General features: G+C 42.3%; 1 protein-coding gene across 1 annotated transcript; it reads right to left on the bottom strand.

The window, feature by feature from the left end:
- Positions 1 to 2,866: 2,866 nt before the first annotated feature.
- Positions 2,867 to 4,147, bottom strand: GPR151 (G protein-coupled receptor 151). The gene has a single exon (XM_090289280.1). The coding sequence runs from the start codon at positions 4,145 to 4,147 to the stop codon at positions 2,876 to 2,878; it is 1,272 nt and encodes a 423-aa protein (XP_090145406.1). The 3' UTR covers positions 2,867 to 2,875.
- Between the last annotated feature and the right edge of the window lie 12,540 nt (positions 4,148 to 16,687).

The following is a 16,687-nucleotide window of genomic DNA, read 5'->3' as shown; positions in this document are numbered from 1 at the left end:
GTAATTTGGTACAAAAAGAAGTTGACTTTTAAGTCTTGGATATCACATATTTTGAAAGGCTTGACTATAACAATAAATTGTTTGCAGTTCAGAAGGGATGGGGTTTGTAAAGAACCATTTTGGTGCTCAGTCTCTTAGCAGTATCTGTCTTACTGCTTTATAGCAAGAAGCTGATTTTTGTTTTCTTAATTTTGCCTTTTATATTAACATTGCTTTTTTGGCATCCTTTCAAGGTGTCCTGCGCACTGTGCAGTGAAACTTAACCTTTGGTTACCAGCTGCTCTTTGTAGCTTTACCTCCTCAGATTAAAAAGATCCTTCTCTTTCATTCCTTCATAGGTTTCTAGTTTCAGAGCCACATAAAAAAATATTTAGAAAAATACATGTAAATAGGATAATCTATTTTCTAATCTTATTCACATTACGATTGTAACAAAGCCTAAAAAGAGGGAATACTAACAGATCTGTTACGTGCACACAGATACATGTCACACACATACACAGACACATTCACATCTGTGTTCCTTAGGACTTAGCCTAAATATGTTCCTCAAAACTCCCGTGAACTCTGTGTGTAGTGTCCTGGAATTGATTACTTCACTAAGGTCTTAACCTGTAAAATTGCTAATGGATTTCGTTTCTTCCCCTTTCTCTCTTTTTAAAGTTTACTTCTATAAATTAGTTGAATGATTTTAGAATTTTATGAGGAGTGAAACTGAAGTGTTTGACAAAGGGGGGCACAACTGTTACAGAAACATGACTGCTGGCCAAGGCGAGAGTTCTGCAGTGGTTATTTTGAATTCCACATTGTATTGTTTGCCCATTCACCACATTCTCTTCTCACAGTAGAGAAATGTGTGAAGAAAATGGTTGGGAGATATCTGATTTCCTGCTTTTGTTATAAAGAATTTGTTATTGATTGCTCATTTAAGTATGCAGATTTCTTTAAGAGATCCAGTCAGGGTTTTATGTGTTCAGTTCGTAATGAAGGGGTTGTTGTAATTACACTGTGTTTCAATTCTGCATCTTGATATGCTGTTTTTCAGCAAACACTTTAAAAATAAATGAGTCAGTGTACCCTGAGACCTGTGTTAAGGTCTGACCTCCCCATAAAGCCTCATTGTGCCATGTGATGATTTTGAAAGGAGTATTCAAGACAGAGACTTTAAATCTCCAAAATTATCTGAAGTGAAACAGTTTTTATTTATAAGTTAAAATATCAAACACTGGAATCTTACATCCTACATTTACTACATATAATGTCCATAAAACTTTAATTCAGATATTTCATCACATACAATTTTAAAGGTAATCCCTTTGTATAACTTACCAGAAAAACAGTATTTTGGTTACTTAGGTTAAATTGTACTTTATGTGATCATGTGAGCCTTGGAATAAAATTTATAATGAACCAAGTAAAAAGAAAACAGCCCTATCTTCTGTGTTAAAACAAACCATGACTATTTGTAAAAACAAAATCGAAAATATCCAGACCAAACAATTTTTTAAAAAATAAAAATTCCATCCACAGCAATTTTATTATATTTCAAGTTATTCATTGCTGGCCGTAAAGATAATTTTTCCCCCTTGAGAGAATCCTTCAGTGAAAATACCCCAGAGTTCCATTACAGCGTAATCAAGAACCATAAATAAATATCCTTATTATATTTAATAGTGGAAGAAATGATCATAATCATGTATATGGGAGTATGCTTTAACTTGCTGTAGAATGACTAGTTGTTACCTGTTCAAGTTACACTGGTAATATGTTTGGGAACACAAAATTTTATTATTTCTCTTTCTGCATTGCCCACCCCCCCCCGCCCCCTTTTCCTTGTTTCTCTTGATCATCTTTATAACAAAAACTGAGGCATTTTAAAAGTTGAGTGGAGTTCAAGTTCAATGTTATGGGTACGTTTAATGCTACTTAAAAAGAAAGTCCATTTCTATCCCCCTTTTATAATTATATTTGATGATTATCTTTGTTAATTAGTACCTATATTATTAGCTATAGCTTATAATTTATCTTGAAACGAAACAGATTGGTTTCAGCTTGTAGAACAGTAACTATCTCCTGTGTATGGGAAGATAGAAGGGTAGCTTTTAAAAGTTCTTTCTCCATTTCAGTATAGAATGTCACACATGGTAAGTGGCTAAAATCCTTAAACTTAAAAACTGAAGACTCACTGAGGTGGCATTAAAAAGCTCAGCAAAACAGGTTTTAATATAAGGCAAAGTTTGAATTTACTTAAACTTGGCCAAAATAAGCTATGATTTGAAATTAGCCCAGAATTGGAATAAGGTGATGTTGCTTATTCTGTAACTTTTAGTCTTAGACATTCTGTATAGATTTCCAAGTAAATTTACTTATTTTAAGCAAATGAAGATAATTTATTGGAATGTATTCATTAGTATGTTAAAGAAAAATATCTCATTGTATGGATGTAGATTTTGAGCTTTTGTTATGTAAAATAAAGTTTGATAGGTTAAGTTAGGGCTAGCAGGTTCAGGATGAAACTAAAGGTAAAGGGATTCAGCTTTTGACGGATAAACACTCCAGCCAGTGCATACAGGGCTGGTCCTAAAGAGCAGCCAATAAAACAGCCACTGTGAACAATGACAGACTAAGCTGGGATTTCTGATCACTGTGGCACACACATCATATTAACGATTCTTTGGGCAGCCTGGTTGTAATTCTGAAACAATCACTGCTCCTAACATGGTGTTCTACTTACCAAATTGCACACTGAAAAGGCAGACCGTGAAGCAATTTTTATAATTCCTAAAGGTAATAATTCTGTGTTTTATATATATCATGTCAGGCATATTGATAAGCAGCAGTACAAGTAAATACAATAATCACAATTAGTTTTGAATTATTTATCACAACCTCCGGTCTCTTGATCTTCGTGTTCCCAGGGGATAGGGTCATTGTCTTGTACACAGGGGATTGTGTCCCTCTCATGCCAAAACTGCTCTACATCAGGGAGGACTGGAATGTCTACCTTCTCAGTTTTCTCTTTTCTGGAGGGGGGAGAGCCAGCTTCCTCTCTCTCTGGTATGGTTATCGGGGACTCTGGAGAGGATGCACTGTCAGGAAGGACCTCTGAGTTACCGGCTGGTGGTTCCTGAGGTTCAGAGGAAGCTGGATGCTTTTTGGTTATCATCCGTTTCCATAAGCCTTTCAAGCCTTCCTTGAGCTCCTCTGACATCACTAGAAAAATGAGAGGATTTGCTGAAGAGATGGAAAACATCAGGACTTGAGACAGGGCTACAAAACCTTGTGGAGGGGCCGGGCCCCCAGCCCTCAGATGCCACATCCACAGCCACGCTATCCATCCAGGGAGCCAAAGCACAGCAGAGGTGACAGCAATGCTCACCAGCATCACTGTGAGCTGCTTTGAGCGCATCTGCTTTCTGAGATTTTGCGTCTTAGTTCCTCGTTTTTGACATTGGCCATAAGCTCTCCAGAAATAAAAGCTGGCCAAGAGTAATGGGAGGCAAAACACCAGGAGAGGATAAAGCATCCCAAACATGGACATGAACTCTTTGGCCACGGTGGGTACATCCATAAGGCACATCTCCACACCTGCATGAAGCCTGGTGGTGCTAAAGAAGCATTCTGGCAGGGACAGCAGGCTAGCCGCAGCCCAGATGGCCACCAGCCCTGACCAGATGGTGTGGTTCTGGATACTTACTTGCTTGGCTGGGTCACTTGCGTACATGAAGCATCCTTTGGCCACTGCAACGATTGTCAGGCTCTTGGCAGCCATGCACGTGTGGATGAACCAGTCGGAGGATTTGCAGACAAACCAGCCTAGATCCCAAACACCTCTGGAGTATGCTGTCGCTCGGACAGGTGCAGAAAACAGCAGGAGAGAGAGGTCAGTCAGGCTGAGGTTCAGAATCAGGGAGTGGATCAGGGATGGCTTTCCTTTCCAAGCGCTGTGAAGGAGCATGCCAATCACACACAGGTTCCCCACGAAGCCCACCAGGCAGACAGCCACCAAGAGAGCTGGGACGACAGTCCTCCAGTCCTTAGAGTCAGAGGGCAGGTACCCTCCGGCAAAGTGGAGGTGAGCCAAGGACACGTTCATGGTGCTGGAGTTGGCGTCTGCAAGGGTGGCTGCCAGCATCATCTTTTCCATCCTCGCCTCCTTTTTTATCTTTTTGCCTTGGCTCTTTTGCATAGGAAATAAATACGCTGTTGTCAGTGTCCAATGACACCTCTGGACCCTCCCCTTGCTTATTTTATCTGCTAAGCTATTCTCTGCTGCATGGAAAATCCATTGGCTGCACTGAGTGACAGGCAGCAGGGGCGCATGGTTGTTGCTCATTAGCAAGTCTAATATCAAGGTGTCAGCCCATGGAGAAAAAAAGCCCCAATGTACCCATAAATGATAAATGAGGAGAACACAACATGTAAGTGGAATAGGTTCCTGGGGGGGGACACCAGAGCCAATCAAGGCAATTATTTTCAACCAGCTGTTTCTGAAATCATGACTGTGGTCTGTAATTCAGTAAACATACATCCTTGAAACTTACACATGCACCGGAATCACCTGGATAGTTTGATCCAGCGGATCCGGTGTAGGTGAGAGCGCATTCCTTTGCTCTTAGAATGCTGAGCAGTCTTCTGTAGAGGGACTATTCTATTCTGAGATTGTGATTGAAAAAACAAAATTTTGGAACCAGGGAGAGATTGTGGCTTAGAAGGATCAAGGCAAAAAGGTCAGTCCTAGGTAGGAAGGAGGACAGATGAGGGCAGTGGGGAGAAAGGGCACACAAGATGCTGGGACCCAGAATTTGCTGCCTTTGACGCTTGGTGGCTCTGGCCTGAGAATGGGTTTCCACACTCATGCTAAGACCCCAGCAACAGTGCAGCTGTCACCCCAAATGCCTCAGCTGGGTCCCAGGCTGCTTTTCCTGACAGGAACACCACCCATAGTGACAATTCCAACAGGTAGCTCCTGGAAACTCAGAAGCACTAATAAAACTGGAAAATCTGAGCCGTAGATTTTATTTTTTAATTTCAAGTTGCAAGGGACCTCAGCTTAATTTTCAAAAGAACCCAGGCCAACCAAATCGGTGGCCAAGCTTCTAAGCGGCTTCTGATAAAAGCAGAGCTATGTGTGATCTCTTACCAGGGCTAGGGAAAGTTTACCCTGTAGCTCAGTTCCAGGAAAGGGTAAATGATGGAGGCATACCTCCGAGGTGAGGTTCGGTTCCAGGCCACCACAGCCAAGTATCACAGCAAAGGGGGTTGTCATCTTTTTGCTGGTGGAGAGTCTTGGCTTTCAATTTGTTTAAGATGTGGCACACAATCAAAAGGGTATTTGCCTGTAATAACCATTATATAGTGAGTGTGCTCTTAACTGCCATTCACCGTGCTAAGTGTTCTCAGGACAACCGGAGAGGGTACTGTTAATAGCCCTGCTAAAGACCTCATCTAGGCACGGACAGGTGAAATGACCTGCCTGTGGGTCTGACGACCACACAGCTTGCAGATGACAGAGTTGAGAGAGGGACCCCGTGGGCCTCCCCCCAGAGTTGGCGTCTATAGCAGTCTGCTCTCCTGCCCCACTGAGAGGTTGTAGGCCACTGACTAAGCGCCGTGGTTATGAGATTGGCAGACTTCAGCCGAGCGAGCGTATGCTGAGCCCTTTGGCACGGGACGCGCAGCTCCGAGCCCCTCCCTCCTCCTCACCACACACGATGCCAGCCCCTGTGTGGCAAAGAGTCCATTTCCTTCAGGGGCTATAATCTAGTTGAGGAGATGACCAACCAAGAAAGTTCAGCAACACTACAACCATCCTGGCTGATGATGCCTGGACAAGGGGCACCTGGGGCAACCGGAGACTCGGTAAGGGTGAGTCGGGCAAAGGCTTCCTTGGAGAAAGAAATCGAGCTGAGACTTGGCCACGCACCTGCCTGCTCATCTGCACCTGAGGCTCTGGGGGTGTATTAAACACCCCAGAGAACAGCTGCTTCTCATCAGACACGTTAGCGTGGTCTACTTAGGTCTCTGAGAGCTGACCTCCTCCCTCCAGGTTTTCAGGCTTCCAACAGAGCGGTGAAGCCCAGGGCGGGCTGTCGCGCGCGGCTGCGGCCTTGAGCGTGTTGAGCACGCGCGCTCGGTCCGCCCAGGCGCGATTCCAGGCGGCCCCCGGTCTGCAAGCGCTTCGCCACCCTCACGCCCACTCCCGACGCTGCCGGAAGGCCGTTTCCCACGGTTGGTGTTTCCTTCCGTTCCACGATCTTGCTTTCGCAGGCTTCCTCTCTCCAGGCCTCTGGCTGTGCTCTTTTTTGGCCTCCCGTCGTCACCCTGTTTTGGTGGACTGTCTTCTGCCGCGGCGCCTTCCTGAGGGGCGTGTCCCCGTTACTTGACGTCTGGTGTCACGGAGTGTCGTTCCAGGCTGCAGGTGTAAGCTGATTGACAGTCCGTCGCTAAGGTGAGTGCTGACTGGGTCCTGCTGGGTCTCAATGGCCCTTCCTACAAGAGAGTCCCCTCTCTCTCCCCCTCCCCCATCTTTTCTGCGGTTAAGACCTCTGGAGAAAGATGATGGAAGAAGACAGACTGCTGTTCCTTACAAAGTGGTCACCAAGTCTGGAAACAGATGATTATTTTGTCCTGTTATTTAATGTCTGTAACCGTATGTATTTGTATGTTTCCAGACTTGATGGCCATCCTGGGTGTTTCAAACGCCCCAGACTGGGAGCCAGAGCTGAACCTTGTTCCTGAAAGATGAGGCTGTTAGATCTGAAAGGGGACTTTTTGGATTGTCTGGGTGGAACCTTTATTTTGACAGATGCTCAGAAAGTGGAAGTGGCTTGTCCTCAGTCACTGGATCCTTGGGAGCAGGGCTCCAGCTAGGCTCCAGGAGTCTCAGCTGCCAGGGTGATGCTTTTTGTTCTTCATGCCGTTTTGCACCTTTTTCTTGCTTGGGTTGTTTGCCTCTGTAGCGACTTGACTTAGTTTTGACTGTGTGGAAGATAAAATGTAGACATAGGTGTGAAGCCCTTTGCAAAGCAGGAAGATGATAACTTGAGGAGGTGACTGCATTGTGTCAACTTATGTAGAATTTTCAACTTTTGAAAAAAAAAAATCACTCATGTTCCTATCAAAACAAAGCTGTGGTCCATATTGTGCTGTTATTTCCTTTGACATGTTTTTTCTTTTGAAGAATTTGTTTATTGTTTACATTGTTGCAATGCAACTATAATGGCAGCTATGAATGTTGTTATAATGCACTGAGAGGCCCTGGTCAACCAAAAAGACCTGGAGAGACTCCCAGGGACTGATTTCACCGTGATGAAAATGACACCGGCTGCTGTTTTGTAGGGACATATTATCCTAAGAGAACAGAGCCTTTTCAGCAAGGAAAGGACTAAAATATCTAGATGGGCTCCAGACGGTTAAAATCACGCTTTGGACGTGATAAACCCTTTCTTGGCTTCAGTTGTTCTGTTCTGCAGGCTATCATTTGCTGTGGGACCTTACTCAACAACATGTCCCACCATTTAGAAGAAAATCTAGGTGTTAAACCAAAATTCCATTGCCACAATCACCTTTTTTCACATTCTTTTAAAAAGCATCTTTATTGATATATAATTCACATACCATACAATTCTCCCTATTTAAAGCGGCCAATTCAGTGGTTTTGGGTATTGAATCTTTCCACATTCTTGCCCATCCTGAGTGTAGGGATGTAATGCTCTCTGTTCAGTTGACTGGAGCTGGTTCTATGCCTGCCAAGTCCAGCAGGTGGCGTGGCACCTTCACACAGGATTCAAACATCCCAGCACTGGAGGAGCCCGGGAAGGAGCTCAGGGTTTAGAGACTCAGGGTCAATCTGATTGCTTGGTGGCTTGAAAGGCGAGTACATTGCCATCCCTGAGTCCCAGACTTTGTCTTCCTTTTTCAAATGGTAGAGACGGTGCCTGTGGTCTATAGGTTTTGAACTGCCTGGTAATTCTTGGGAGGAAAAGAGTTTTAAAAACTGTCTTAAATCATTCTCCAATAACAAAGTATCATACTCTGACTCTTTGAAAGGAAAGATGTTTGAATGCAAGGGAAGAAAGGCTACAAATATTTCAACTCATGTACAAAATGTTTGTCAATCAGCTTTTCTGCTGAGTGCATTAAAAAAACAACAACAAAAATTATTTTTAATACTTTTCAGTCCCTCATTACAAATACTCGTTAAAAGTTAAGGAAATTCTATTTCTTTTCCTTCTAAAACTACTTTATGCATTGGTTTACCCCTTTGCTCAGTTGTTGTAATTGAGAAGTTTGAGTTATTCTCACGAAGTATGTCTATAATTTTTACTCTCATAAAATGTTTAAAATTTAGGTAGAGGAGATGATAGTGTCATTATTTTGTAGAAACCTAAGCACCCAGAGGTTTAGACTTGCTGTGGTCACACAACCAATTAGGTGCCAAACTGACCCAGACCCTGGGTCTCTGCTCTGCTTCCAGCTCTTCCCACCTCCGAGAGAGCTGGTTTCAGGTGTCCTGTATTACTTTCTGTTGCTGCTGTCATAAATACCGAGACCTGAGCAGCTGAAAGCCACACAAATCCTCTTACAGTCCTGGGGATCAACCATCCTAAAATCAGGGTGTTGGCCCCGTTGCATGCCTTCTGGAGGCTTTAGGGGGAAACCCATTTCTCTGCCTTTTCTAGAGGTTACAGGCGCCTGCGTTCCTTGACTCATGGTTCCTTCCTCCACCTGCAAAGCATTCTCTCCCCCACCTCTGCTTCCATCATCACATCTTCTCCCACCTTGACCCTCCTGCCTCCCTCTTATAAAAGACCCTTGTGATGACCTTGGGCCCACTGGATAATCCAGGGTAGTTTCCCATCTCGAAACCCTTATCTTAATCACAGCTGCACAATAGACACAGGCTCCTGTGATTAGGACACGGACTTCATGGAGGAGGGGCTATTATACTGTCTTACTGAATTCTAAAGAAGCCTGCGGTAGTGAATTTGGGAAAAGCTAGACTAAACAAAGTAGAACAGGACTTCTCTGCACCTTAAAAAAATAATCACTGTAGCTTACATGTGTCGAAAATTTAGTATTTGCAAAGCACTTCAAACATTTTACAGATGCAATCTCATTTCGTTCTCATGACAATGCACAGGAGTTCTATTTCCATTTATCAAATGTAGAAACTGAGATTCAAAGTTAAGTAACTTGCTGAAGGTCACACCGCTACTCAGTGGCAGGGCTGGGATTCAAACTTGGATTTATCAGATGCTAGAACCTAAGTCTTGGAGATTCGTAATATTAATATTCTAATATGTAAGGCCGGGGGTTCAGAATGCACAATTTTTCAGATTAATTTAGCCAGGATCATAGCCTTGCACCAGGCCAGTGCTCTTATGAACTTGGGGTTGTGAACACACAATACAGTATATAGATGGTGTATTATATAGAACTGTGCCCTGGAAACCTATGTAACTTTATTAACCAATGTCACTCCAATAAATTCAGTAAAAAAGAAAAAGAAAAACTTTATGAAGTGATAAACTTGGTGGCCTTTATGTCTGTTATCCAACAGAACTTGGTGTGATGATGGGAGTGTGCCATAGCTGCACCTCCAGCAAGGGAGCCACTAGCCACATGTGGCTATGACCACGTGGCCACTTCAAATGGGGTTAGGACAACTCGGAGACTGAATTTTAAATTTTATTTAATTTTACTTATTTAAATCGAAGTTGTCACATGGACCCATGTGGCTAGTGGCGCCCACTGGACAGCACAGCTCCTCATCCTGTCATGTCCTAATGTCAGTCCAGCCCCGGCCCACGTGGTTGCTCTGTTTTTGAGTGTAGTGCTGTATTTGGCAATTACTTACTATCAAATGTCATTTGAAGAATGGTTATTAAAAGCCTTAGAAAATGCTTCTGAAAAGGATGTGCCTTTGTAGTGGGAGAGAATGTAAACCAGGACTTCAGGAGTCATGGGTGCTGCCAGGGGAATTTGTAGACTTGGGTCTTAGACTTTGATGGAACTATCTGGGGTGTTGGTTAGAGTCTGATGATCTCAGCTAAGGATAGATGTCCTAGTTGAGGAACTCTTCAAACAGTTAGCAAGAATCTATGAAGCCATTCTAGAAATTGTGGAAAAATCAAGAAAGTGGGACCAAGGACCTGTCGAGCCACTATTTGGGGAAATAGCATGTGTTTCGGTGAAAAAAGGTAATCTGTAATGTTACATAAGACTATCCCACTGGAAATATAGAAGCAAGTACCAACCTAATGTTATGGCCAGTGGTGTTCCCACTTTTATGAAATCTTAGGTAGAAGCTCAATACCTGGAACAGGTAAAAGGGAAGCCTGTGTTTTTGAAGCAGTGTTGGGTGGAATCGTGGTCCTATTTTCCTAGACACTGTCCCCCATTACTTATTGCTGAGGACCTTGAGGTATCTCACTGAAACTCTAGGGTCTATAAATCACAATGGAATCTAGAAGATAGTTTCAAAGCTCAGAGAAAGGAGAGCTTCTGGGTTTCTCAGAAAAGGCTTCATGGGAAATGGGAGTTGTAATACCTCCCAGATATCTCTATATGTGTATTTTCAAATACTCTTTATATGTGGATATAATGTTGAGAGGATCCTGCTAGATGCCTTTTCTTTTCATATTATGTCATAGGTAACTGTTCTGTGTTATCAACAGATCTACATCTTTAAATGGCTGTTAAGTGTTCTCTTTTATATTTGTATGGGACAGGGTATAAACTGGGGAGGAAGGGGTGTCCTTAGGACGTCACGTTACTGTCTGAGCCAGGCCATCAACCTTGGGCATATTCTTTACTCAGAACCAGCCTTAGCAATTATTTTTTTAGAAAAAGCTATCCTGGCCTATACACGCCAAGTGACACTGGGAATAATTGAATTGGTGTTAAATCTTGCTGCAGTCTTTTGTATTCCTGTGGTATGTGGGCACAGGGATTACATGGATAATTGAATCGTGTTAAGTCCTTGAGTGCTTCACGTGACTACTTAAAGGTCTTTTTCTGTCAGTTTTGAGCCTTTCTGTGCCTGAAGTAACTGACTTAAGGTCACAAGACTAGTAAGTGATAGGTCTGGAATTTGAACCCAGGCTGTCTGGCTCTGGCACTTGAGCTGCAAAGCATTGACTGGCTTCCAAAATAGGCTTTCTTCCCAATAATTATAATGCTAGGTGGTGAGTTATCATAGGGAGGCATGCGACCAGCCCTGGTGAGTGGTGGAAATGTGTATAATAGGCACGATCTGTGTTTCTGGTATGGCTGTTTCTCCTGTGATATTGACCAGAACCCAGACATCTCCTCACGGGGGTCTTATAGTAAGCTCCCTTCCATTTATCTCTTTATGCGTGTTTACAAAAATTATATACAGTATGTAATTTTGAATGGGATTCTACTAGGTTCCATCACAAATTAATCCACTTTCTTTTTTAGTGTGTAACGTGTGTAATGCAGTGGCCTAAGAGACTTCAATGCTGGGGGCGGGGGAGGGTGTGGAGGTGAAGGCAGAGCTCTCCTCAAAGTGCAATGAATAAATATGATAAAATACCCAATGATAACTTGCCTTTAGAATGAGTGTTTGATCTCTTTCTTGGAATCTGACGAGTCCTGAATTGTATTCTTGTTTTTCATAAACAGTTTTTTTGTTTGCCATAAAGCCTCCACTAAGGCCAAATTGTTTTTATTTTTATTTCATTTTGAAATGCTTCATAATGTCTCTTGCTATTTCAGTTGTGTTATGTTTGAGAACTATACTTCTGGTCACCACCTGCAATTTTATTTTTCCAGTTACCATCCATCTTTAATAATACGTTCATGTGTTCACACAATCGCAGGACTGTGAAAAAGACCGCCTCTGAACCCGAACAGTTGCTCAGCAGGCAGCGTCCCCTGGTGATAGCTCAAGATACCAGTCGTTCGGCTGGTGGCTGTGACTCCAAAAGCAAAAAATATAGGCTGAATAAAGATTAGGGGCTACTGTTGAATGGGATGTGGATAAAAATGCTTCTAATTAGGAAAAGGATATTTGAGTACAGACAGAGGAAAACGAACACATAGATAAAAAATGCTTCACAATGCCTGTGAGGGGAGAATCTTCTCCTAAGCCTAGATCAAGGACCAGCAGCGTGGGCATTGCCGTGGGGGCTTGTTAGACATGCAGAGTCCCAGGTCCTACCCTAGCCTTCCTCCTGAATCACAACCTGCATTTAACAAGGACCGCAAATGATTGCTTCATCTGCACAGCAGAGTGAGAAATGCTGGTGTACAGTACAGAACAGCGAAAGCGTTTGCCTCATGGACTTAAGACTTAGAATTGGGTTAGAATCCCAGCTCTGTCATTTATTAGCTGTGTGAACTTGACCAGGTAACATTCCTGGGCCTCAGTTTCCTCATCGGTCATTGAGGAACAATATCGTAGGTCCCCCAGAGGATTATTGCAAGGCAGCCTTCATCAGCATCATCACTCACATTTAATGAGGGCTCGCCACAGTCCAGACAAGTGTTCTAAGCATGTTTTATTAATACTTTAATGAGATAATGAAGGCTGTGGGCCAGGAGAGTGGTAAATACTCATCAGATTAAAAAAGTGATGGGTTGTGATTATTATCATCACTATAAGACATGGTCTTGAACATGTTGGATGGAATGGGATGCCCCCAGTGAACAAGTGAAGGCTGCGGGTCTGGCAAGTGGGGGTGGCGATCCTGAAGCCTGTGGGGAGCGTTGAGGCTGGATTCAGAACCCTTGACCCACTCTGTAGAGTAGTGATGCAAGAAGAATCATTTAAGATAAAACCGCTTTTCAGAGAGCTTGCTTAATCTTGTAAACAACAGGAAAATGTTTAAGACAGCGGTTCTCAAACTTTTTGAGGATCCCAAAGAGCTTTGGTTTATGTTCATTATATCTATCAATATTTACCTTATTTGAAAATAAATCTGAGAAAAATTTAAAATATTTATTTATTTAAAAATAACAACAATCAACAATTACATGATACCTTCAGTAATTTTTTTTTAGTTATCTATTGCTGGTTTTATTTTTTAAATTATATTTTCCTGTTTCTATTTATCCTTCTTATACCCCTCTCCCCCAATAAGTAATATTAGAAATAACTACACTTTTTAAAGCAAAAATATTTATGAGAAGAATGGTATGGTTTTATGTTTTTGCAAATCTCTCTTGTGCCTGGCTCAATATAATAAAGCTGAATTCTCCTATCTGCTTCTGCATTCAATCTGCTGAAGTATCACTCATCAGGTAGCTTCTAGAAAACTCCACTGTATATTCATCAAAGGATGAGATTGGAAAAAGGCAAATAACATTTTAGTATCATCAGAAAATAGTTTTGATCTTGTGGGCACCCTGAGAGGGTCCCTGGGATTCCCAGGAAAATGGTGGCTTAATAGATTCAAGTACAGTCATTATAAGCAAATATATGTCATTGAAGACAAACTATTTTTCTTCTATGTTACTTAGTTGCTTAAAGGGACAGTGCTCTGGGGGACTCCAAGATGTACTTGAAATGCATGAAACAGGATTTCTATAAAAATTCTAAGTTTTTGCTTATTTGGATTGCTCTTACCCACCTGTGGTTTTTATTGTATTTCCATAGCCTTTGATTAGGTGCACTGGGCAATTTCCTTTTGGTTTCCAGTTCAGCTGCAAATAAGTTGGGCATTTTGCATTTTTGGGCTGTTGCTCCTCCTAGCTGGGAATGTGGTGATTAAGTTGCAGGTGCGATCAAAACATTGCTTGGCTTTCATGTCCCATTTTATCTGCTAGAGAGAAGAGAATGGTAGTAAAAAAAAATAAAGCAAAAATGTCTATTTGAATGTGTATGAAGCTGGAGTAGGGCTGTAAAATCTTTGCATGCAGATTGGGTATACCTGGCAACGTGGCGATTTCCTGCTGCTGGAGGGTTGCACTTTGCAGTAGCTCAGGGACAAAGAGACTTATTTTGGGCCCCATGATGGCTACTGGGAATGCATCACAAGCTTTGGGATGGCTAAGTGCAGTGTAGCTTCTGGAAACTTCAGAACCAAATTATATGCTTAAATAATATTCAGAAATGTGGTGGAAATTATTTCATAAACTATTTTTTGGGAGAAATTAAAGTTTTGTTGTGTAAATGAAGCAATTCTGAATTCTCTTCACAATTAAATTGCAGCCGTAGTGAGAGCCGTAGCTGTGTTAGGCATTCAGCATTCTGTTCATGTCAAGTTCAGTTTGCATTTCTTGAATACGTATTATCTGATGCTGGGAGGAATCTGGGTAAAATGAATTTTGATTTTGGGTGGCTGTCCCACTTGTAGGTGGTAACGGGCTGGAATCATCTGGTAGTTTTGTGCAGTTTCATGAAATTGCCAGCAGAGGGCGATGGAATGAAGTACCTCGTAGCTGATAACACAAATGCAGTGTAACCTGTGTGAATTCAAATGAAGAGATCGTGCTGGGTAGCGGAGATCTCCGTGAACTGCAAGGGTTCCGGGTCTGGAAAGGCCAGCTTGCACGCACTGGATTCTGGCGCACGGCCGCCTTGTGGAAGGAAGCTCCGGTGTTGCCAGGCCCTCTGATTTTTTTTTTTTTTTTTCAGGAGAAGAAAGCCTTCCAGATTTTCTGTGAAATGTTCTGATTTGAAATATTGCTTAATTTCTTTTAAGGCACCATTCACTCCCCTCTCCCCCTACCCCCTCCAAGCCCCATTATTTGAATATGGCCTGTGGTCTGCCTAGACCTATAGCATCCCAGGATTGTAAATGGCCAAGACTGTTTGTTTCTATTTATAAAAGGAAATTTCTGCAGTATTTCTTTAAAAGGGAGAAGAGTGCAATATAAAGAACAAAGGTAGAGTGGCTTTAACATTTCAAGGGAAAAATCTCCTTTGCGATTATAATTTCAAGGTGGTAATACATTTTTGTTGTGAAATCCTTAGATAGAAGTTTACCGTTAGACAATGCTCCTTCAAAACAAATTACGTTTTTGAGTGTTTATCATAAGTATTTGTAATCAGTGTTCCTAACAAGCCTCCTGCTTCGGGAATGACCACACACTCCAGGTTTTGCAGGATTGTTTGACTTTTAACTATGGGGCCTCATTTCCCTGGGAGCACTTCCACACTTCTCAGTACGGTGTCTTGACTTCTGATTTGGCGAACGTGGTGACCTTGGCTGGTGACCCAGAGCCTGCCCTCCTGGACGGCTGCCACACTACGAGTATTGCAATACTCTGTCTGCATTCACTCTGCCCCTCTACACTGTTTCTTTTTTATTCCTGCACAGCAACCTGAGCCATCTTTCAAACACTCAAATTTGGTCAACTTTTTCCTGCTTCCGTGTGCTTCCCTTTTACTCTTAAAATCCTTCAGTGGCCTCTTATTGTTCGTTAGCTTAAAGATAGAACTGCCCATAACCTGGCCTGTGCCCGCTTCTGATTTATCTTAACCTCCTCCTTCTCTTTCACTCAAGGCTCCCTGGCCTTGTCACGGCCACGTTTTCTTCACCTCAAGCTTTGGAACAAAACTATTGTGTTGGCCAAGAAATCTGTTGTAAAATAAAAGGTACATTTTTCATTTTTACCAATAACTTTAATGATTTGGGTATTTTGAGCATGCTGGCTGTCTCCCACTGTTGACTTCTAGTGGGTAGAGGTCAGTGTGCTGCTGAACATCTTCCAGTGCATAAGACAGCCCCACAGCAAAGAATTGTTTGGCCAAAATATCAACAGTACTAAGACACTTCACAAACCACTTTTGATACGTTCCATCAGTCACAGCACCTTCTCCATACACTGCACAAATCTTTTTTTGTGTTTCAGTTGCATTTTTACTTTTATTGAAATAATAAAGCCTAATATACTGAAAATGTTATGTGTATTTTCTTCCGTCTTCAATATTAAAATGGCTGTGGAAAAATTCACCAATTTTGACAAGTATTTTTAAAATGCACACTGATATGACAGCTGTCAAAATACAATCTAACAAAATTGTTTTGAATGAAGTTAAAGACAACTAAGCACTACTAGAGCCATCATACAGGAAAAAACTAAACAAGCTCTGGCTGGCGTGGCTCAGTGGATTGAGTGCCAGCCTATGAACCAAAGGGTTGCTGGTTCGACTCCCAGTCAGGGCACATGCCTGTGTTGCAGGCCAGGTCCCCAGTTGGGGGTGCACAAGAAGCAACCACATATTGGTGTTTTCTCCCTCTCTTTATCCCTCCCTTCCCCCTCTCTAAAATTGAATAAATAAAATCATAAAAAAAAAACAAACTAAATGAACTTTTTGGCCAATCCAATATTTTAAATCCCCCTGTAGAGCTTTGGTTAGAGTCATAGCAGAAGCCACAGGCAACAAGTTCTGTGTGATAAGAAACACTGAGGAAAAGTGACACTGATGTAAGTGTTCTGAGGTAGGGTTATTCTTTGTCCCTTATTTAGAGACACAGGAAAAGGGATGGAGCATATGGACAAATTGGGAACCACAACATTTGCGTTACGTATGTATGGATTATTTTATCAGTATAAAGCTGGATTGAGCGTCGGCCTGCGAGCTAAGTGTCACTGCTTCGATCTTCCAGTCAGGGCACATCAGAGAAGGAAAACTCTGACTCCAAAAAAACTCCGCTACCTTGCGGCATACCTCTTCAGGGGAAAGGCTAAGGGAGTAAACCCCGACAGA

Source organism: Furipterus horrens, unplaced genomic scaffold (assembly GCF_987537825.1).
Source record: "Furipterus horrens unplaced genomic scaffold, mFurHor1.1.pri manual_scaffold_10, whole genome shotgun sequence".
Classification (NCBI taxonomy): Eukaryota; Metazoa; Chordata; class Mammalia; order Chiroptera; family Furipteridae; genus Furipterus; species Furipterus horrens.
The sequence above is the reverse complement of the archived record's forward strand: the minus strand, read 5'-3'. Positions and strand labels throughout refer to the sequence as shown.